Genomic DNA, 23412 nt, shown 5'->3' on the forward strand with positions numbered 1-23412 from the left:
ATGACGTAGGACCTGCCATGACATCTAAAGAGGTTATATCAAAAATGCACATCGGGCAGGATTTATATGAAAAGATGAGGTGAAGAGAGATAGTTTGTATTTCTTTCGGCCACAGACTGCAACGCTTTACTACCTGGGGCAACTGTCAGTCAATCCTGATCATGTGAAACATGAAAGACAGAATGAAAGATTTACATGGGTGTAAAACCAAGAAAGGCAGGAGAGAGAAAGCAGACGGAGAAGAAAACAGCAAAACTGCCTCCTCTCTAAAGGCAGAAGTGGATTGCATCAATTTAGAGTAAATTGGGACATTTACTAATTAGCGTATAACTTCAGATTACTTACATGGGTGTAAAACCAAGAAAGGCAGGAGAGAGAAAGCAGACGGAGAAGAAAACAGCAAAACTGTCTCCTCTCTAAAGGCAGAAGTGGATTACATCAATTTAGAGTAAATTGGGACATTTACTAATTAGTGTATAACTTCAGATTATTTTGTGGTTGGGGAACTAGGCATAAAGTACTAAAATTACTCAGAAAACATGTTTAAAACCAAAACACATTAAAAAGTAAAAATTAAGGTTCCTATATTTAGTAAAACAAAACAATTAATTGTTGTTATCCCATTTTAAGTGATTTGGCATATATTAAATTGTATTCAACAGATTTTTCATTTTAATTGGGCCTGACATAAAGTAATACTAAAATACTGATTTTGTTTCTTTTGGTGTCTTTTTTTATGAATAATGAATGGATGGTTACTATATTTATAAATATGCATAAATACAAAGTCATATCCTCAATTTATTATATAATATTAGGTGAAGTGTAAAATCTATCCCATGTTTTCTAATATTGACTTAAGATCCTGGAGGATTTATGAATAGATAATGCTGTTCAATACACTCATAGAGTTTATCAGATCCTAATATAAAATACTAATTTTGTTTGTTACGTTTAGGACATTGAGAAATGTCAGGGGAGCAGGAGAAAGCCAGGCTAACGTTTTAAATTGGCTGCAAGATCAGGTGCAAAGTGAAAAAGTATACCCAGGTGGATTAGTGTCCTGGGGCAGCTATAATAGAACACCGTGTTCTAAATGACTTAAAGCAATAGGAATTTATCATCTCACTGTTCTGGAGGCTAAAAGTCTGAAATCAAGGTGTTGGCAGGGCCATGCTCCCTGGAGACTCTGAGTAAAATCCTTCTTTGTATCTTCCCAGCTTCTGGTGGTGGCTGTCCATCAGTGGTGGTCCCTGGCTTTCAGCCACATCCAATCTCTGCCTGTGTTGTCACATGTCATTCTCCTGTGAGTGTCTTTCTCCTCTTCTTATAAGAACACCAGTCATATTGGATTAAGGGTCCACCCTACTCCAGTATGACTTAATCTTATCTAATTACATCTGCAAAGACCCTATTTCCAAATAAGGTCACATTCTGTGCTATTGGTGGGTTAGGACTGCAACATATCCTCTGTGGGAACACAATTTAACCATAACACCAGGTAATTGGAATTTTCCTACATTGTTGTTATTCATTACAATTACTTTATCATTAAACTCAAAATTCATTAAGTTTTATCAAATAAGCACTAGAACGACATAATGCTCCCTTTCAGCCTAGGGAACGCCTTACATGAATGGGCACATATAGAGAAAATCCAGATTAGGTTTGGATTTCCAATTTCCGGTGAAAAGGACAGAATTTGGAGTGATTGTAAAAAACCTTTCCCCTATAGGATTTTCACAATTTTTTTTTTTATACTTCTTTTGGCTGCACTGAAGGCCATGTGGGAACTTACTTCCCTGACCAGGGACTGAACCCGCACCTCTTGCATTGGAAGCGCAGAGTCTTAACCACTGGACCACTAGGGAAGTCCCAGATTTTCACAAATTAATGTTTGCTTGTGACACTTAGGTAGTTACAAATTGCTTATAAATATTAAGGGAGATAATAGTAACAGCAACAGTAAATGTATTACTTAATTTTGGGTGCCTGTAAAGATTTCCCTAGGGTCCTTAAGTCTTATGTACTTTAGTTCAAGGCAATACCTGAGGTCTGTCCCTCCCTCATTATTATTATTATATTTGTATTAAAGCCTTACTATGGTCTATAGAGCATATATCATTTATCCCTGCCTTCGTTTGTAACCGGACAACTCTGCATGCTTGGGTGAATTCTTCCTTAGTGTGATTGCCTAGAAAGCAGCGTATGAAGCAAGGATTAGAAGCTGATGCATCGTTAGGGGTACAACCCCAGGGCTGTGTGAGTGAGGGAAGAGATACAGCGGGAAGAGGGGAGTAGTGCCGCGTGAAGGGTCACCATGGGCCACTCCTGTATGCTGAGCCACAAAGAGATATCTGCTTGGCTACGTGAAGAACCCATTGAGTTCCTGAATAGCCCATTGGAAGGAAAAAAGAGAAAGGAATTTATTAGGTGGTTCCTTCCCATATCCTGCCTCTTGTTGGTTGAGATTAGCCTCACGGGAGTTAATACCCCTGCACTTCCACATTGTATCTCCCAGATCCTTTAGCATCTGCTTGAGAAGCTATATCCCAGGCCAGTGGGGTGGTGTCTCATCCATGTCCAGAAGTGGCACAAGGGCCTGGCCATCAGCTGGTCAGCACCAGTGGGAAGAACCTCATGGTCCTGCCCAGGCATTTATCAGCCCAGGTGACAGCTGAGATGGAGCAAAAGGCTGAGGGTCCAGGAGAAAGGAAGGCCAAGGAAATCTGAGAAGGGGCTTAAGACATGTCCAGTTCATGGACCTTCTCTGAGTGTTCTGTACACACGATGCTTCACCAGCTCTCAGAGGCCTTCATGTTCTATAGGACACTTTAATTTTTCTTTCATCTGAAATTAAAATGGATCCTCAGTTCACCACCCACCCTTTTTCCACGACTTCTTTCCTGATATTTCCATTCTGATATTCTTCTTTAACTAGAAATCAGGGTTTTCTGTTTTGATAGATGCTATATCCCTAAATTCTCCATGTACCTTTATTTTTGAAGGAAAGATTAGTCTAGAATGAAACTCTTGAGTCACATTCAATTTTCCTCCAATTTTTACATATATTGCTTTACTTGAAATCTGGTCTTGAGTGTTCCATTATTTTGTTTTATTTTGTTTTCCTTTCTTTCTCAAAGCTTCTCCATCATTTGTTTGGCTGAATCTAGCCAGTAATTAGCCTTGTTTTTGCTTGTAAAAGACACTCCTGGTATTTATTCTATTGCTTGAGATTTTCATTTTGCGGCATGTCTGCCTGTTTTCTTTATTCCTGGTTGAATATAATACTCTTGATTCATATTTTCTTTTTTCTTCCAGAATATTTTTGACCACATTTCACAGATTCATGCAGTCAGAGAGTGTTCTGGAGCCACCTAACATTTTTTTCCATTTGTAGGTATTTTGTTCTCCTGAGTACCTGAATAATTCTTTCTTTACTTTTGCAATTTAAAGACTTAACCTGACTACATTCAGTGTTCTTTTATTCTGAGTCAATATTGCTCAAATATGGTGTGTTTTGAAATGTACAGACTCAATTCTTCCTTTATTTCAGAGAAATCATTCCTAGGACTTTTCCCTATCCCTGCCTAGACCACCAGGTTCTATTACATGTGATTTCTGACTTTTTTTTAGCCTGATATATTTTAGTCATTCTGTATCAGCTTGCTGCATCCTAAAACATTTTCTTTCAAATCAAGTCACATCTGTTTTGCTAACTAGTTAGCAAATCATACCAGCAACTACAGAGATGAACTGTAAACATGTCTGCTCCGCTCATGTTGGATAACAGATTTTATATCTGCATCACAAACAATTAGAAATCAATCACAATAATGTCAGGGCCCAAGCACAGAGAGAGGCAAGGTACGTTTATTATAGAGAAGTGATTCTAAATTAAAAAATAAAAGAAACAAACAAAACAAAACTATTATTTCCTCTAGAACAGCAGTACTTAAATATGGACCAGAAATGCCCAGCATTGAGTTGATCTGGGATCCTGTTAGAAACACCCTACTCTCTGTGCTGAATCAGAATCTCATGGGTTGCGCTCAGGAACCCACATTTCTCATGCCCTCGAGGTGAGTCTTAGCTATGCCCCCGTTGAACAGACACTGGTCTAAAATAGCGCTCCAGAAATAAGAAGGGTTTGAGTTAAGGGAACAAACAATTACGGAAAAATAAAATAAATGGTTAGCAGAGGTGGCAGAGGGTTCAAAACTATAGAACGTGGTACCTGAACAAAAACAAGAAAGCATATGGGAGAAGGGGCAGATTGGTAGACACACTGGAATTGAGATCAAGTGAAAATAAAGTAACATATTTCACCCTAGAGAGGACAGTAGAAACTCTGAAACTGAATGGTATTTCCAGGGAGATACCATAGAATTAGAACAACCATAGCTAAGGGCAGAGCAACAGCCATAGGTGAGGGGCAGAGAAAACACGTGGAGCTGGCAAAGGACTATCACAGAGGGAGAGGTGCCAGAAGAGACAGGGCTCCGCAAATCAAGATTCCCAGAATACGCGGATGGTCAACATGATGCTAATTTTATCTTTGTAGAGAGGCACTGAGCAGCTGTTTGGATATAAGACACAGCCACGTATAGATCTCCAGTCATAAATATCCTAAAGGAGTTACCATTGCCATTTTGTCTCCTGCTCTGAGAAGACCTTCAAAGGAATAACTTACAAAATATCAGCACAGTCATGGCCCAGATAATGTGCCTAACCGCGGCCGGATTTCCAACAGGAGAGAGAGGGGAGTAGCACGAAAACAGACCCAGAAGGGGTCCGGGAAAGGCTGTTTGACTCAGGGGGGTGGCCCCTGAGTCAAACAGCCTTCCCTGGTGGCCAGCAGGGAAATGCCATTCAAGCTGCAAGAAGCAAAGTGAACTGCACAATGAACAGAGTTTTTTTCACTTCAATTTTTAGATAATACTGACAAATAAAATTAACCAGCTTTCAAATGGCCATGGATAGGAGTTCTCCAATTTGTGCTTATTCAAGTAAACTCCAGGTGAGAGACAATAAGTTATCACAAAACCTGATTCCCAAACCCAAGATATCAAACTGATTTTATTAGCAAGTTAGGAAGTATTCCATCTTCACATTCACTGGTTGTGAATGTTACCCTCATGCTCTGTCGGCTGAGCACTTATTAATTCCTGAATGAGGTACAGCATGTGGACGCAGTTTATCATCAAATGCATCCAAGGTTTGACTTGATGTAAACTACTTGGGCAAGATATAAATAAAAGGCCACATAAACATCAGCCTTCTGAATTTTAAAGGTCAAGTTCTGTAATCTTTGTCATCCCTACTTGTTAGGAGCTGTTCAGCTCTTAGCTGGTTTAGTTAAAACAGACTGGCGTTTTTGGATATTCTTTCTAATATTCCATTTTTACATTTCAGTGCCTTGGAAATAAAGAAGAAAGCTATTTGCTGGACCATTAAAAATGACATCCTTTAAAGCTAAATTTTATTCTGAACTAAAACTTGTAAAAGAAGAGATCACCTTCAAAATGTATTCATCAGTGCTATAAGAGATAAATGAAAAGATCCAGAACTTGGTTGAGACATGAAATTTGTACTTTAAGAGGTCCTAAAGTTAGAATCATCAAACTAGTCTAAACAAATAACATCTATGTATCCAGATGCTAGGAGAACTCTGCATGTCTGCCCTGAGTCCCTTCATGTGGTTGGGAGCAGGGCTCTCTTTGGGACCCCATGTATCCATGGTTATTTCCCTGCTGGAAGGGGTCTTCACCCACTGCAAAACCCCTTCCCCTTGAGTTTAACAAACAACCTGATTAGTCAGTCATGGAAACTGCAGAAGAGTTCTATGTATGGCATCGTTCTCCATAATCCCATCCTGTGATTGCTGTTAGTACATCTTGCTATGCCATGACTGAATTTACAAACAGGCAGCAGATTAAAACAAAAGCAACAAATCAGGTCTGCAGAACAAAAAAGTGAACCTCTGTAGGACATATTTGCTGAGTGGCTTGCAGTCTATCATTATCAGAATGAGAACTGCAAACCTGGAGCCAGGATCAGACAGCCTGGGGTAACCATAGCTACTTCAGGCTGAGCTAATCCCCTAGCTTTAGCGTGGGAGGGGATGGGAACCAGAGGGGGAGGGGAAGAGCAGCAGCCCAATCATGAGATCATTCAAAACAGACTTGAGCAAGCAAGTTTCTAGAAGGCTGTACTGTTTAAAAAGTCACAGATGCTGACTATAATTTAATCTCAGATTGGTAATTTATCTAAGTTGTTCTGTTGGAATTTGATTTAGATTCTGTTCAAACATGTTGTTTGTAATAAAAATCCTCAAATATTTTATCCCAGTGGCCATGTTTTAAGTTGACAGAACAAGTTGCTCATTGCTATGGACTGAATGTGAGAGGTCCAAAATTCACACTGAAGCCCTAATCTTCAAAGCAATGATATTTGGAGGTGGGGCCTTTAGGAGGTAATTAGGTCATGAGGGTGGAGCCCCATGATGGGATTAGTGCCCTTATAAGAAGAGACAGGAGAGAGATGATCTCTCTCTCCACCAAGTGAGGACACAGCAAGAAGATGGCCATCTACAAACCAATAAGTACAATGCAAACAAACATGACCTTCCCATGGTCTTGGTTGTGGACTAGGTCAGGTTTCTCAAGTTGAGGTCATAGGCTGCTCTGTGCTGACCTACCCAGGCCTGCTCAGGACCAGCCCATCTCCCTTCACCATCCCTCCTCCAAGTACTGATGAGGAACTCAACAGCCTCCTAGATTTCCAAGAGGACTCTATTCTCTGTGGCATCAACCAGAACATCTATGGGAGAAAATAAAATAGGAAAATTTTGGAAAGGTCCATTTCATTCATTCCTCAAGCTACCACACCCTATGGGGGAATTAAGATGAAAATAGCAGAAAAAGGGTCATGGTTCCTTCTTAGACTCTGGTGAGCAAGATAGACACTGTGATGGTAATTCCTTATCTGCTCTTAAAACAGACTTGAGGTCCCATCCCCTCAGGCTAACACATCAATCTTCTACAGGCCTTCACTGAATAGCTTCCGGAAGCCTTGCTCATGGTAGCTGTTTCCCCCTAACCTCCTCCATGCTCCCTCCCTGTCCCCCACTCCTCCCTCAGACTGACCTTTAGAGGCACCAGTGGCCTCCTTTGGTGATGCAATGGTCACATCTCTGTCCTTAGCTGAGTTGACCACACAGCAGCACCGGCCACAGCTGACCACTGCTGCATCTGGCTCTTTGGCTGTGTCCCTCCTTGTGCAAACCCAGCTCTTCCTCCTTGGTCAGCTCTCAGCTTAACCTCATCGGCCAAGCACAGGAGCCTTCCTGGCTCTCCTACCACATCACTTTAGCCACACCCACTGCATAAGCTTGGCATCACTTCTCACGATTTCCTTAGTGGTTGGTTCGTTATGTGCTGTCCCCGCAGGAATATAGAGAAAGATGCTGCTGGTCGGCTCACCATCTCACTTCATCAGCACTCAGATGAACCGCAAGATAGTAAAAGCTCAGTAAATCTTAGCAACTTTGTAAATAAAATTAACCAACTGATGGATATAAGATATTATTAACAACAACAGTGGAGACTGTGTTCTATGAAAAAGTGCCAACTATACAAAACACTGGACAGAGGATGTAGGGATGGGGTGGACTTCACAAAGCGAGATTTTCTATACAGGAGGACCTGAAGCAAGAAAGAGCTGGGCAAGTTTGTAAAACTAAGACCCAGCCATGAGGCCAGCCTAGGGCACCCAGCACTCTTCACGTAATGAACAGAGATGGAACCTGCCTTCAACAGGTGAGTTACTGTGGAAACCGAAGAGGTCTAGTTGTCACTGATAATTTGATAAGCATTGTTGCCTGTGTTTTCTGTAAAATATTTTCTTATTTATGCCCCCAAACATATTCTTCAGAATGCTTCTACCTACAATCCTACAACAGGAATATATTGCTGTGAGCACTGTTTGTAAACCAATTGGAAATCATATGACAATCTCAGGATAACATTTCACCAGACAATGTCCTCTAACAAATTTCACTGTCTTAAATTATCTGAATTAAAATGGTCTTTCCAAGAAAAGATGTATTTTATGAGTAGTTGAGAAATACTAGTTAAGAAATCAGTATTTACAATAGCCAAGACCTGGAAACGTCCTGTCCATCAACAGATGAATGGATAAAGATATGATTTTATATATATATATATATATATATATATATATATATACAATGGAATATTACCCAACCATAAAAAAGAGTGCAATAATGCCATTTGCAGCAACATGGATGGACCTAGAGATTATGATACTAAGCAGAGTAAGTCAGAAAGAGAAAGACAAATACCATATATTACTTATATGTGGAATCTAAAACACGACACAAATGAACTTATCTATGAAACAGAAACCAGCTCACAGACAGAGAGAACAGACTTGTGGTTGCCAAGGGGGAGGGTGGGCTGAAGGAGGGAAGGATTAGGAGTTTGGGATTAGCAGATGCAAAATAGTATACATATTATGGATAAACAACAAGGTCTTACTGTATAGCACCAGGAACTACATTCAATACCCTGTGATAAACCATAATGTAATAGAACACAAAGAAGGATACACACACACATATATAACTGAATCCCTTTGCTGCATAGCAGAAATTAACACAACATTGTAAATCAACTATACTTCAATGAAATTGAAAGAAAGAAATCAGGCATTGGTTTTCCAATAAAAATTATAACTAACACAGTGAAAAAAAATGATGAGATTATTTTCGGAGGATGACGAAGATAAGGAAGCATCCTGGACTTTGCGGCTTGGAGGAAAGAAGACAGGCCCAAAGCTTGACACTGAGATCTCATGTTTAGAATTTAAAACACAAAATCAGGAGATGATAGAAATTTCCTCAGAGGAGGGCGAGCTCCTACCTGTGGCCAAATAAATGATGTGGATGAGTGCGTCCCTGCCCTGCACCAGGTCGACGGCCACGTGGGAAAAGCGGCTGTTGTCCTCCATGAAGGAGGGCACTGCAGTCACTGGTTGTACCACCTCATGCATCAGGATGAACTTCTGAGCATCCTGCAGGTTCCTTTCCGTCAGGTTCACGTACAGGCCCTGGTCCATGGTGCCGCACTGCAGAAGAAGACATGCGGTTACTGGAACCAGCCACCCCAGCTGGAGGGCGACTGGGAATCTGAAAACCTGAGTGGGCCAATGTGCTCCCTTCTCCATTTCCGCCAAAGTCCCCATCCTTGGTGTTCCTCCCGTTTTAGGTGTGAACTTGTTATATTTGGGGAGTCTCTCCATTCTCATCATAAATGAACGATGAGAACAAATGAACTTATCTACAAAACAGACTCACAGACTTAGAGAACCAACTTATGGCTACCTGGGGGGGGATGGGAGGGGGGAGGGATAGTCAGGGAGTTTGTGACTGACATGTATACACTGTTATATTTTAAATGGATAACTAACAAGGACCTACTGGATAGCACAGGGAACTCTGCTCAACGTTGTATAACAACCTAAATGGGAAAAGAATTTGAAAAAGAATAGATACGTGTGTATGTTTAACTGAATCACTTTGCTGTACACCTGAAACTATCACAACATTGTTAGCCAACTACACTCCAATATAAAATAAAAAGTTAAAGAAAAATAAATGAATGATCAGAAGCTTGAAGAAAATGGAGTAGAAGTCGTTGCTAACTTCAATTCTAACAGCATATACAGAAAATCTCCGCATCACATGTGGAGTCCCTTGGGAGCTGTCTGGCTAAGTGCACACTACTCAATCTGTCACACAAATCAGGTTCCCAGGTGGAAAACACAGCAATCACATGCATCACGTAGATTTGCTAGTTTTCCTTGGAATGGCGGGTTTATAAGCAAGACATGGATTCCACCGAGATAGAATTAGGTCATTTTAATCTGTAAACTATGTGATATTGTTCTACTGTCTTTAACATGGGCTACAAAACACTGTGCTGGCCTTATTGCTTTGTGCCCATATTCTGAGCTAGAAGAAGCAAGAAATTCACATAGAGTTGAGCATCCGAGAAAAAACATGGGGCAGGGGAGCAAAACTTCCCACCCCAAAATGTCTTTCTGGCGTGTGGATTATTTCGAGCTGAAAACAACGAAGGCCCAATAGACTCAGGAAGAAACTTTGACCTTCCCCCTAAAGGCCTAAAAAATTTAGATGGAGGGCCTGTTCCTGGAATAGAGCTATCTCCAGAGATATCAGCAAAGAATATGGGCTAAGTGTGGTGGGAGAAACTCAGCAGGGCGTAGAGATCAGAGCCCACTCGGGGTCCCATTGTCTCTGTAGGCCCAGCAAACACTTATCTACGAAGGATTTGCTTTTCTATCTCCAGGTCAATTGCTTTCCTCCCCTTTGAAGTCTCAAACCACTACCCTCAACATGCTCTTTCATCTTTAGCTAAAGATGGTATTTAAGATGAGGGTTTCGGCCACTTGGGTGAGTTACTCAGTTTTCCTGGGTCCCTCCCATGTATACATGTTATTAAACTTTTGTTGAATTTTCTCCTGTTAATCTGTGTCATGTCAATTTAATTCTTAGACTGGTCAGAAGAATCTAGAAGGGCAGAGGAAACTTGCTTTCTCCCCAACAGTGATGAATTTTCAAGAAGAGAGGGGAGTAAGATAAAGGAAGTGAGGAAGGAAGGGAGATGGGCAGAGAGGAGTGTAAAGGAAGAAATCAGAAGGAAATAGGAAGGAAGGAAGAAGATTCTCAGGTAGAAGAAATACCACAAAGAGGAATCTGTGATACACAGGGAAAAAAAAAATTAGGCCTGGAAATTGCTGAGAATTAAACTCAGAGCTGTGCTGCGAAAAGGCTGGCAGGTGTTACGTAGGATGGTCCTGGGCAAGGATGAGGTTAAAAGAGGAGTAGGAAAGCAAGCAAAGCTTTCCTGGGGCAGAACATAGAATCAGAAAATTATCACCAAGCTTTCTCATTTCTTTCATAAACTTTAAATTGTGGTTCCAAGAAAGGCTGATCCTTGGCAGAACTCCATAGAAGTAGGTTTGATGGAAATGAATTTCCCTGTTCATACCATCTGAAACTACCTTTATAACATGTCATTTCTAATACTTGGTTTTATAATAGGTTAGAGGTGCAAAAGTATAAGATGGACATGGCTTTTTAAGAATAGACGGTATTTTTGTAGCACTTGATAAAATATCCTACATGCCATAAAATGATAGGCTGATTTAGAATTAAAGTATCTTGGAGCAAAATGGATTCCAAGACTGGTCCAATGCTTAGTTGAATGTCACACCCTTGCAGGGGGCCCCAGGTACCAGGTGGTGAGATGGTCAGGTGAAGGTGAAGGGTACAGCTCTGTGGTCTCAGGTGAGGCCCTGCCTCTCAGCCTCTGCCTCTTTACCTATAAGGTGGCTAGAAAAACACTTCCTCTGCTCACTTCACAGGGCTGCTGTGAGGCCAACTGAGACTATCAGTGGAGAGCATTTGTAAGTTAATTGAAAGTGTCTGTAAGTGCCAAGGGACAAGGCCGTGTGCCTGGCACAGAGAAGCCATTCAAACAATGGTAAATGGTCAATGCGTCCGTCTAGTAGCAGGGCAGCAATTCTATGGGCCATTGAGCTGCAGGGGCCCGAGGGAATGAATGAATAAATAAAGGGAGGAAGGAACCAGTGGGTGAATACATAGCAGTTGCATTGGGGCAGGGGGGCGTGCCAGGAGATTTTCCATAATTAACGTATTTAACAGTAACACTTGGAGGACAGAGACAGTGCCTGTTGACAAATGTGTTACAAAATGCTCTGAAGTCTATCCAGGTGAGTTCTAGTTCTGAGTGACAGTGTTTGGTGGTTTTCTATTCCTGAAATCAGCAGCAATACTTAAGTCACGGGTAGCAACGAGCAATCTGACTGCTGGGTGAAGTTTTGCATGCAGGTTTTGTTTTCTATGCACAGTGTAAAAAATTGGCATCAGAAAAATCAGGAGACATAATATAAACCTGAGGACCTCTGGCTGCTCTTGAAGAACCTGGGGACCTAAGTGACGCAGAGGCCTGTGTGGGCTGGGGCTTCAGAGCAGGAACCCCGACTGTTCCTTGTCGTTTTCACGATGCTTTATCTTACTTAAATCAGCAACCTGAATTGTCACTATGATATTGTGATTTATAATAAGAAATATATATGTGGCCTTTGTCCCTGTTCTGTCACAGAGCTCCTAACTCCCTTGAAATTTCCTAAGTGATGAGAGCAATATAGGTGTCTTTTGTTATGTTAATAAGGTGACTTTTGGACCTCACCTAATGATGGGGGCTAGTCCTCAGCGGACCCAACCATGTGATTAGAGGGTTGGAACCTTCAGTCCCACCACCCTGACCTCCAGGAAGGAGAAAGGTGCTGGAGGTTGAATCCATCACCAATGACCAAATGATTTAATCAATCACGCCTATAGGGAAGCCTCCATAAAAACCCCAAAGGATGGAGCTCTCAGAGCTTCCGGGTTGGTGAACAAGAGGAGGTTCAGGGAGCGTACCCACCTCAGAAAGAGCTCCATGCCCTTTCCCCATACCTTGCCCTACTTGCCCTGTGAATCTCTTCCATCTGGCTCTTCCTGAGTTGTGTCCTTTATAATAAACCAGTGATGTAGTAAGTAAAATGTTTTGAGTTCTGTGAGCCTCTCTAGCCAATTAATGAGCCTAACGGGCCTTGGAATGTCCCACCTGTAGCCCACAGGTCAGAAGCATGGGTGACTACCCGGACTTCAGAATAGCATCTGAAGTGGGGCTCAAGGGGAGAGTCTTGCAGGACTGAGCCCTCCACCTGTCATATCTGATGCTATCTCTGGGTGAACAGTGTCGGAATTGAGTTGACTTGTTGGACACCCAGTTGGTGTTGGAGAATTGCTTGGTGGCGTGGGAAAAAAACCCACAAGTTGGAACCGACTGACAAAATCTTTAGCCAAGAACTGGTTTTAAACTATACTCTGTACTCCACAGTGTCCTCGTTTCTTTTGCCAGTCTATAATGAATATCTCACCCAAGGATTCTTTTTCAAACATTTTGAAAGCTATTTAAATTTATAGCGTATATTTATTGGATCATAAGGAACCCACTTAGCTCTCTAATGGGCTGCAAATGTTCTCACTGCGCCTTATACATCGGGCTCCCGCAGTGTCTGTGCGACACCCCGGGTACTCTGTGCAAGAGGAAAACAATAAAAATAGTAAGAACACAGCCATCATCCTCCTGTGGCTTACCACCCATAACGGTTGTCTTGCTAACACCTCTGAAAGTAATAAGATCAATACTTGTACTAATTCTTAATACAATAATACTTGCACTCTTGTTTATTTTTTTCAGGGATGACAGAACCATCCTCATCCTAGCTTGCCAACCCTTGGTGGGCAAGTCCACGATCACCTAGCCTCATGCTAAGAGGGCCTGATTTTGATGGTACCCTTCCTCCCGTCTTGCTGCAAACATGTATCCTGTACCAAAGGGTGCTGATGGCTTGACCAAGTTCCTCCATCTGGTCCTCCAGCAGAGCCCTCCTCACCTGCCTGACCACTTTTGAGGGTCTGTTTTCCATTTTGGCTCCATCACTTTTGATTGGTGGTAATCAAAACCACCAGAGTCTGTCCTACTGCAGGTGTGCCACTGGATCTGAATAATGTTTTCGGGAAGTGACTGATGCTTTTCCTAGTGAGGGCTCAGAGCCTGGGTTACTTTGGGGACTGAGGCCTCTAACAGGGCAGCCTTTCACAGCACCACCTACCATGGTTTCTAGATTGCAACTGATAAAAATAGTACTTTGTTTTGTTTTGTTATTGTTTTCAGTGGAGATTTCTGTACCAAATCTTGAAAAATTATGCATTGTTTCTCCTAACCCATTCTTCCTCCTGAACCTGAATCATGTTTCTGCTTTCCTAATTAATTAGCTACTTCTAGTACATAAGTACTGCATAAAATTCCAAATGTCAGTAGGCAAACAATAATAAAAAATCTAACCACTTCTAACTGTTGGTTATTGCAAACATAAGGTCCATTATACACAACTAGTGGAGGGATCCTTAATTCAAAACATATTCCCACCCTATGCCTGCCTAGATGGTCTCATGGAAGTCAGTAAGGTTGCCTTAAGTTAGCACGGTTATCAAGTATGGTAAACCGAAAGAAAACATTTGGTACCTACTTGCACCAGGAATTATACAAAGGATCACCATAATCTATATCTCTCACTTCGTCCCAGCTTACCCTTACCCCTCCCTGTGTCCTCAAGTCCATTCTCTACATCTGTGTCTTTATTCGTGTCCTGCACCTAGGTTCTTCAGAACCATTTTTTTTTAAGATTCCATATATATGTGTTCGCATACAGTATTTATTTTTCTCTTTCTGACGTACTTCAGTCTGTATAACACACTCTAGGTCCATCCACCTCACGACAAATAACTCAATTTTGTTTCTTTTTATGGCTGAGTAATATTCCATTGTATATATGTGCCACATCTTCTTTATCCATTCATCTGTCAATGGACACTTAGGTTGCTTCCATGTCCTGGCTATTGTAAATAGAGCTGCAATGAACATTGTGGTACATGACTCTTTTTGAATTATGGTTTTCTCAGGGTATATGCCCAGTAGTGGGATTGCTGGGTCATATGGTAGTTCTATTTTTAGTTTTTGAAGGAACCTCCATACTGTTCTCCAGAGTGGCTGTATCAATTTACATTCCCACCAACAGTGCAAGAGGGTTCCCTTTTCTCCACACCCTCTCCAGCATTTATTGTTTGTAGATTTTTTGATGATGGCCATTCTGACTGGTGTGAGGTGATACCTCATTGTAGTTTTGATTTGCATTTCTCTAATGATTAGTGATCTTGAGCATCCTTTCATGTGTTTCTTGGCAATCTGTATATCTTCTTTGGAGAAATGTCTATTTAGGTCTTCTGTCCATTTTTGGATTGGGTTGTTTGTTTTTTTGATATTGAGCTGCATGAGCTGCTTGTAAATTTTGGAGATTAATCCTTTGTCAGTTGCTTCATTTTCAAATACTTTCTCCCATTCTGAGGGTTGTCTTTTCATCTTGTTTATGTTTTCCTTTGCTGTGCAAAAGCTTTTAAGTCCGTGCAAATCTTAAATTCTACCCAAAGAAGACACACTCAGGTAAGCAAGTTCCCTGCCTGAAAGGCATGCCACATTCTGCAGGTTTCATTCATCACACTGCATGGCCCAACTCCCATCTCATAAACGTGAGTAAGCCCTGGCATTATAAAACCAGATGCCCATGGACTCAGGAAATGAGGGGATTTGCTGTTTGCTACAAATATATCCAGACAAAGGGGCTAAAAGTTTTCCACTGCCTGGAGTCGGTTAGGCATCACAAAGTTTGTTAAGTCACTGTTCACCGTGAAGACATTTGCAATTGAAACGTCAAGACATTAAAAGAACCCTATAAGTATGGTGAGCATCTTTGTTAATTTTTTTTTTTTAAACTTCAGGATTTTACAATCGACTTTCTTAAAGGGAATGATATATTTCACCTTCATGGTTTTTACAAAGGGCCTTTTTAAACAGTTACATTACCCCAAGATCCAGGGGACACAGGTGGGGTTAAGATGCAGAGACTCAACAATGGGGCAAAGAGAGTCAGTGTTCAGTTAATAATTACATAAACTGTATATATCAGGAAAAGTGACTACTTCATGTTTGGTTCCCACTAAACCGTCAGCTTGCCCGAATTTCTTTGTCTAGTACTGAACTTGGTTAGTAGCGAGGCTTGGATAACAAATATAAATCTGATCACTCAGTTTCCTGACTTATAAATGGGGCTAATGATGCCCACTTCATAGAGCTGCTGAGAAGAGAAAATAAGACAAAGCACCTAAAAATAAATAATCCTAAAATAGTCCTCCTTCTTCATTTTATTGATGAAAATTAGGATGGGAGATGCTAAATAATTTTCCCAAGTAAAGCAGTAAGTGGTAAACTGGACACGTAAACCCATCCCAATTGCCAGCCCTGTGATCTTTAGGAAAAAAAACCTCAAAACAATTAGAATTGAATGGTCCCTGCCAAAGTCCAAGTAAAGCGTAAAGTAACTGAACTTTTCCCTACTAGCAGTTTTCTCAAAAGCCAAAGAGGTTTCATGTGTTGGGATAACAAACCCATCAGAATTTGGAGGCCTGGATACAGGACCCAGTTCTAGTACTGATTAGTTACGAAAACTAAAGTTTCTCTAGTCGGAGGAGGTTGAGGCTTTGTATCTGAGGACTGGGGTTGGGAGCCCAGCTCGGCCACTAATCAGCCAGTGTCCTCGGCCTAATTATGTGCTCTGAGGTTCAACGAATGCCCATCTCTGTCTGTGGGAGAAGCTGTTACCAATCATAGCACAGTTGCCAGAATGAGACGAGATACATGGGAAGCACTGAGCCCAGTGTCTGGAACTTGGTGGTTCTAAAAATTACACCCATGATGATGATGATGACAATGCTATGAAAGTTCTTCTCAGAAGAAAGGCCCTCAAAGGAAGTCTGCTGTTATGCATGAATGTCTCCCCAAAATTCATATGTTGAAACCCTAACCCTCAGGGTGTCTGTATTTGGGGTTGGAATCTCTAAGGAAGTGGCTGAGGTCAAATCAGGTCATATCGGTGGGCCCCTGATCTCATAGGATTAGTGCCACTCCATGTTCACTGAGGATAAAAAGCCACGTGAGGACACAGTGAGAAGGTGGCCATCTACAAGCTAGGAAGGGAGCTCTCGTCAGAAAGTGAATTGGTCAGAACCTTGATCACAGACTTCTAGCCTCCAGAATTGCAAGAAAATAAATTTCCTATCTGTGGTATTTTGTTACGGCAGCCCGAGCTGACTAATACACTTGCTGACTGGCCAAACATGAGTAGATGGCTTCATCTCTTTGTGTTTCAGCTTCTTCTGAACATGGGTATATGGGAGGAGATGATGTACAGAGCCCCTTACAGCTTGAACATGTGGCAATATTGTGATTTGTACGTGAATGGCCTCCACCTGCTCTTTATTCCCTCACAGCTGCCCCATCACATCCCATTCACCCCAACGGGAAATCTCACCACATTCCCAATTAGAGCTCAAATTCTGTTTGTGCATCTCCACTGCTCTGTGTCCTGGACCCCATTCATTACAGCATCATTCATTAGGAGTCAGAGCTTCTGGGGACACAGAGTCCACCATCATTAGTACTAATTGAAGCTTGGATTCGCAACCTGCTGCATTATGCTGGCCTTTTTCAGTCCAGGCTCAGGCGTCACAGCTGACAAAAGGCCCTTTTTCGGTCAGGCGCCTCAGTAGACAAAAGGCCTCGGTCTATTTACATGAGGCAAGCCGAGTGTGGGGCTGTCCCCAGGGGCTGGGTGGCAGTGGCTCACAGCCGTACTGTGCACACGCTGGGGGGTTAAATCGCCCCAGCCAGTCTGTCTACACAAGGACTCTGCATGCTATGTGGGGGGATGATGGGAAGAGTGCCCCTTTGTCCCCAGAATTACCTGGAAGTTGGGGTTAGGGTTGGGATACGGTAGCCAGGCGGACCGAGAGCTCTCCTGGTACTTGAAGGGCCCGTTAAAGGCCTGCGAGATGGCGCTGAGGTTGAAGACGCACACGGCTGAGGCAGCGATGCTGTTCCTGGGAGCCGAGGAAGAGAAAGGAGAAGGCAGGTCAGAGAGCCCCGCTGTGATCCCTGTCCCAGGGCCCTCCCACGGGCCCTGGGTGCCAAGGAAGCACCTTCTAGGGGAAGACTCACCATTAGTCTCCTAAATACCCCAAGGATGAAGCTGAAGCAGTGAATGGTGTCCCCCTGGGGTTTCTTTATAGGGGAACAAACACTTCACTCTAGGAACAAGGGTATTTAGCAGTTATGACACTCATAATCCTGCCAGATGAGATGAATTCACCCAGCCACAAGGGGAGTGACAAAGTCTTTTGTCCCCATCAGCCTGGCAGGGCTCTCCCCACCTGTTCATCTCCTTACTTTAGCTGGCAGTGGGGCAAGCTGCTGCTGCTGCTTTTTAAAAAAGCCCCAGATAGGGCTTCCCTGGTGGCACAGTGGTTGAGAGTCCGCCTGCCGATGCAGGGGACGCGGGTTCGTGCCCCGGTCCGGGAAGATCCCACATGCCGTGGAGCGGCTGGGCCCATGAGCCATGGCCGCTGTGCCTGTGCGTCCGGAGCCTGTGCTCCGCAAAGGGAGAGGCCGCAGTGGTGGGAGGCCCACGTACTGCAAAAAAAAAAAAAAAAAAAAAAAAAGCCCCAGATAGTTGTGGTTATATGTTATCCTTTAAAAAAAATACCAACTAAAAGCATTTTGCAAAAAGTGCCTGTCAGAGACCCTTCATATATATATATATATAATGTATCTATATATATTTTTTAATTTAAAAAGAATTTTAAATTCAAAGGGTCAGAGAGAAACATTTGACACAGCACTGACACAGGACATCTTGAAGCCTTAATTTAGAATTCAAGCTGTACAGAATTGACGGCTATAAATGAGAGGCTCTCAGAGTCCCGTGCCCTTTACTAAGTGGAAACAGCAATATTTTTTTTGTTGTTAAATAAATCTGCATTGTGAGCTCAGCTATGGTTTTAAAATTTCGTGTTAATGCTTTTAGCCAATAACATGTCTACTTATCCATTTTTTCCCCCCTGAATCAAAGAAAAAGTCAAGAAACTCCAAAATGGAAATAACTACCTTAAACTTGGTTCATCTGAAAAACACTGAATAGGTGGTAGACACCTTCTAAAGGCTTTACAAACTCCAACTCATTTAAGCTTCATAAGGTAGGGGAAATTCATTGTTAGGAAATTGGGATCCAGTGAGGTCAAGACACCTGCCCCAAATCACCCAGCCACTAAATGGGGGAGTTGGACTGAAACCCCAGGTGGGTTGGTACCAAAAAGGGAAATTTTTTAATTCTTTGTGACAGCTCTGTGTGGATGGTAATAAAAAACACCCCCATGGAAGGTTAGAGCCTTGAGAGCAGGGGTGCGTGTTCCCTCTGGAAGCTCCAGCACAGAGAAGAGAGTCTGGTGGGAAGATGCGTACCCCTCACTGCTGGCAAATAAACTGATAAACGATAAATATGAACTTATTCATATTGCTAATTTTACTCTTTTTTAGGAAGATGAGAAGTCAAATTGTGTAAGGAAGAATTAGTCTTTGGACATGTGACTGGACTTCAGCGAGAAGTCGAAGACAGCTCTGCTGGAGCAATAACGGCCAGCCAGACCCACAGGAGGGGTTCTACCTGGGGACCAGGGGACCACGCCTTGGCCCTGGCACGGTGACAGTCGAGGGCAGAGTGTTAATAATACCTCCCTGAGCCCTCTGCTAAGTGCCTGAAAGGGAGCATCTTATTTATCACAGGGAACCTCTAGACCCTGAGACCAGCCTGATTTTACAGATGTAGGAACCAAAGCACAGGGAGGTTACTGAACCCAAGTCACAGGCTGAGGGGAAGTAAAGCAGAATTTACATGGGGCCCGGGGGTTCATGCCTTTGACCCCATTGCTATGCTTCTTCCCGGGAAGGGAAGAAACTTATCGTCTCCCTGCTGGCATCCCATTTCTCAGTTCGCTGCGTTCACTCACTCTGAAGGGGGCTGGGCGGGGTCTCTGGTGTCACTCTGGATGTCCCAGTGGCTGCCAGCCTGAGCATCCCTGACAGGTGTTGATGGACACTTCTTTTTGCCCCTCAGTGAGCTGAGGCCCATCGGTACAGCACATGTATGCCATGTGCACAACCAACACACACACACTCATTTTCCTGTTCTCCCTCTGCCCTATAACTTGCAGTGATCTGAGAAGGGTGGGGGGCGAGGACATGAGTGACTCCCCAGCTTTTCCCCAGCTCTTCCTGGGATGGGCCTGCCTGCTAGAACTGTGCATTACTCACCTTCTCCTGCCTGTCCCAGCACGCAGGGGAGGCCAGCCCAGGTCTAGAGTACTGTGACCTTGGGGCTGCGTCTGCTTAAAGCTGGGGTCGGTAGTCATAAGCCCATTTGGCTAACAGACCTTCAGTCACATATCGCAAGCTGGCCTCTATCAGTAGTCATGGTGATAACGTGGCCTTCATCTAATGCTCTGTTTTATTTCTTTACTTGTTTACAGCCCAGGCAGGTAAAAGTGGAGGTAGCCCCCCGGCCCTTGGTGAGCCCAACAATATGGGAACTTAGAGTTTCCTTCCTTAATCTGCTGGAAGCCGCTGGTAGAAAAGTAGACAAGTTCCTCCTAGCTCTTCATCTCCTAAGGAGGGAAGAGAAATCAAAAGTTTTGCCCTCCCCCACTCCTACTACTACATTATCTGAGAGCCAGCATTTTTAGCTTTCCAGGAAAAAAATAAGCAAAACCTTCAGAGATTCTGTGGCAGGAGTGTACCACTTCCTGCAGCCCAACTCATGCCCTAGGGGTTGAGAAAACCCCACAGCCCTAGGGACAGAATGGGCTGGAAGAGTGAACTTTATCCCCATTCCCCAGTGCTAGGGACATTGATGAATATACAGGGACAAACCAACCCTATGAGCAAAAGCCCGAGAAAGCTTAGCCAGGGCATTTTTAGTTATCAATTCAGAGACAGGACATAACCGGTACCTCGAACTGTCACTTTCTTTCAATGCGGAGCAAGTCTTACCAAGAATGCGGTCACCTCCTGAGAGGGTAAGAGCCAGACAGAGACAGGAGAGGGAGCCCAGGCAGAACATATTATGGAATTAGAGATGAAAAGATCAGAAGGTTGTTCCCAAGACCTAGTGACAATAAGTATTCAAGAGAGAAAGGGAGGTCTAGCAATTCTATTTCTGTTAGTATAGATGCCCCATATAGGATGATTTCCAACATGATGGGCATTTGCAACACTGAACAACTAATCTGGAATAGTCTGAAATGGTATTTTTGCAAGTATCCAAATTGACTATCCACCCTCTTGGAATGGCCCAGACACAGTAATTTTATAACTTTTTAAATTGCTCGTTTTTGCCTGAAGCCAGGGGAATGAACAGCTCAGTAAGCCAAGCTCCCATTGAGTGTAAAACTGATGTCAACAGAGCAAGCGAACATCCATCTCGTGCAGCCTATACTACTTCTTAAACAAGGTTTCGGAAGGCAAATCATCTTCAGAAACTATACACTGATTTTTTTCAAAAGGAACTTATTAAGGAGAGAAAATAACCTCTGGGGTTGAAAACCAGATTTACAGGAAAGATGGGCGTAGTGGGGTTGGGGACGGGGAGGGAGCCGTCCATTTTAGTCTAATTTTCCTAACTTCATGTCACAAAGAAGACCCTTCACGAGTAAACGTCATTATCAAGCGAACGTTGACACTTCAGCTCAGCTGTAGGAAGAATGGGAGGGGAGAGGAACAAGGAAGTAAGATGCAGATAAAGTGATTCTTCAGAAATGCAATTCATAGGGAAGCTTCTGATTGCAGAAGAGATGAAAAAGTAAGTTAGCAAGACTGGGGAAGCCGAGGAAACATCACAGGGTGACCGACTGTCCTGGTTCGCCCAGGACCGAGAGGTTTCCCAGGATGCAGGGCAGTCCTCGGTGCTAAAAGCTGTGCAGTCCAGGACAAACCCGGATGGTTGGTCGTCCCACCCCATGGATCGGCGCATTTAACCCATCCTGATACATATTCTTTACTTTGGATACAGATATTTGGCTTTTGTCCAAACCATTAGGTCACCAGATAAGAGATTTCAAAGGTGATGCAAAGCAGGACCCACACTGCAGAATCATCATGCCCACAGCCAATGCTGAGAAAAGTGGAGCTCAGAGCCTCTGTGATTCCTAGGGGTGGGGTGTGGTCTTGTGGAGTCAGCTAAGAACAGACATTAAGTATGGGGTTAATCTACACTCCACCAGACAAAGAGTGAATGAAAGACAGGCAACTTCATATGCTTTGCCTAGTCCAAACAGAAGTACCTTCCCACAAGAAATCAAATACTGTAATTTTTTACAAAAATATTTAAAAAGTAGAATCATCATTCTAGAAATGCCTAAGTTAGCCATCATCTAGAACAATAGTTTACAATGCAGCTATGGGAAAATGAGGAGGTGCATTTCCTACATGAGCAGGGGTCCAGGTAAGAGTTACATTATCTCAAAGATCAAACTCTCCAGACAACACTGCTTTCGTTATGCAGTGACATGACTTGTGTATAGGAAAAAAAAAACGACATCTAGCATTTCAAAAAGTGCCCAGAGCACATTGGTAAATCAGGAAGGAAAAACTTACAGAGAACAATTTGATGCTACCATGACATAAGGATTGATCAAAACTTTCTGATTAGCTTTATTTTCCTAATACCAGTCTCAGAAATCACATCACCTTTTGTAACATTTAATTCATACTCAAAATTTCTTTTGGCTGTTAGCCAAGTAAAAGAAGAAAGATTACTTTTAAAGCAACTTGTAAGCCTCAAAGGTCAGAGAACAGTAGACTCATTCAGAAGGAGTAGAAAAGCAGGGAAGGAATGATTTCCAGTTACGTACACATTGGTGGTAAAGATGCCGTAGATCAGATCCAGCTCAGGCAGGAAGAAGGTGCCCTGCAGCTCATTGTAGTAGAAAGGGAGCTCGCCAGGGCGGGAGCAGTTGAGACGGGCCTTCATAAACGTGGTCCACGTGTCCTCCAGCAGGAACCGGCCCCCGATGTCATTCTTGCAAAGGCGGGCAGCTCGGGAGAACACGGTCTTCCCACAGTCATGCTCCACAGCATTTTCGCGGAAAAAGAAGTAGGTGAAATTCCCGATGTCATAAGATGACACGAAGTTTGGTTCTAGAAACAACAGGAAAGAAGAAAAGTCTCAGCCTACTGGGCAGCACAGCAAATTCTGCTGGATATTATGTAACAACCTAAATGGGAAAGGAATTTGAAAAAGAATAGATACATGTATATGGAGAACTGAATCACTTTGCTGTACACCCGAAACTAACACATTGTTCATCAACTATGCTCCAATATAAAGTAAAAAGGTAAAACAAAAAAACAGGAAAGAAGAAAAGTCTCAACGTCCATGTGCTACTCCTTTGTGTCTTGCCTGCTCTGTATTTCTTCCAAGGAGACCTGATTTTCTGCGGAAACCCACGGTTCTTATAGAAGAAACAGGAAGCCCTAAGAGCAACTTAGTGATCTATGCCACTGGGTGGAACTCAGTACAGGAGCTCTAAGTGACAGGGAATTGCCAGCGTGATTCCAAACATCACACATAAGCATCCGGAGTTAAGGCAGCACTTAGGTACATAACATTAATACCACCAAAAATGGGCAGCAAAAATGGTGCTTCACTGGTATACTCTTACATAATCTTCAGAAACAGTGGGAGATGAACTGATTTACAAAACGAAACAGACTCACAGACTTGGAGAAT

General features: G+C 42.8%; 1 protein-coding gene across 6 annotated transcripts in view; it reads right to left on the reverse strand.

The window, feature by feature from the left end:
* The window catches only part of SEMA5A (semaphorin 5A), a 476576-nt gene that overhangs the window by 121611 nt on the left and 331553 nt on the right, over positions 1 to 23412 (reverse strand). For all 6 annotated transcript variants that reach the window (XM_089908674.1, XM_022581376.3, XM_089908670.1 and 3 more), the window contains 3 exons: positions 22535 to 22820; positions 17539 to 17674; positions 8946 to 9150 (listed from right to left, as the gene is read on the reverse strand). In XM_089908674.1, coding sequence (XP_089764800.1) covers positions 8946 to 9150; positions 17539 to 17674; positions 22535 to 22820 — 627 coding nt within the window. The remainder of the gene's footprint in view (positions 1 to 8945; positions 9151 to 17538; positions 17675 to 22534; positions 22821 to 23412) is intronic.

This window comes from Delphinapterus leucas, chromosome 3 (assembly GCF_059928025.1).
Source record: "Delphinapterus leucas isolate spDelLeu-1000000601 "Yukka" chromosome 3, BTC_Dleu_Yukka2, whole genome shotgun sequence".
NCBI lineage: Eukaryota > Metazoa > Chordata > Mammalia > Artiodactyla > Monodontidae > Delphinapterus > Delphinapterus leucas.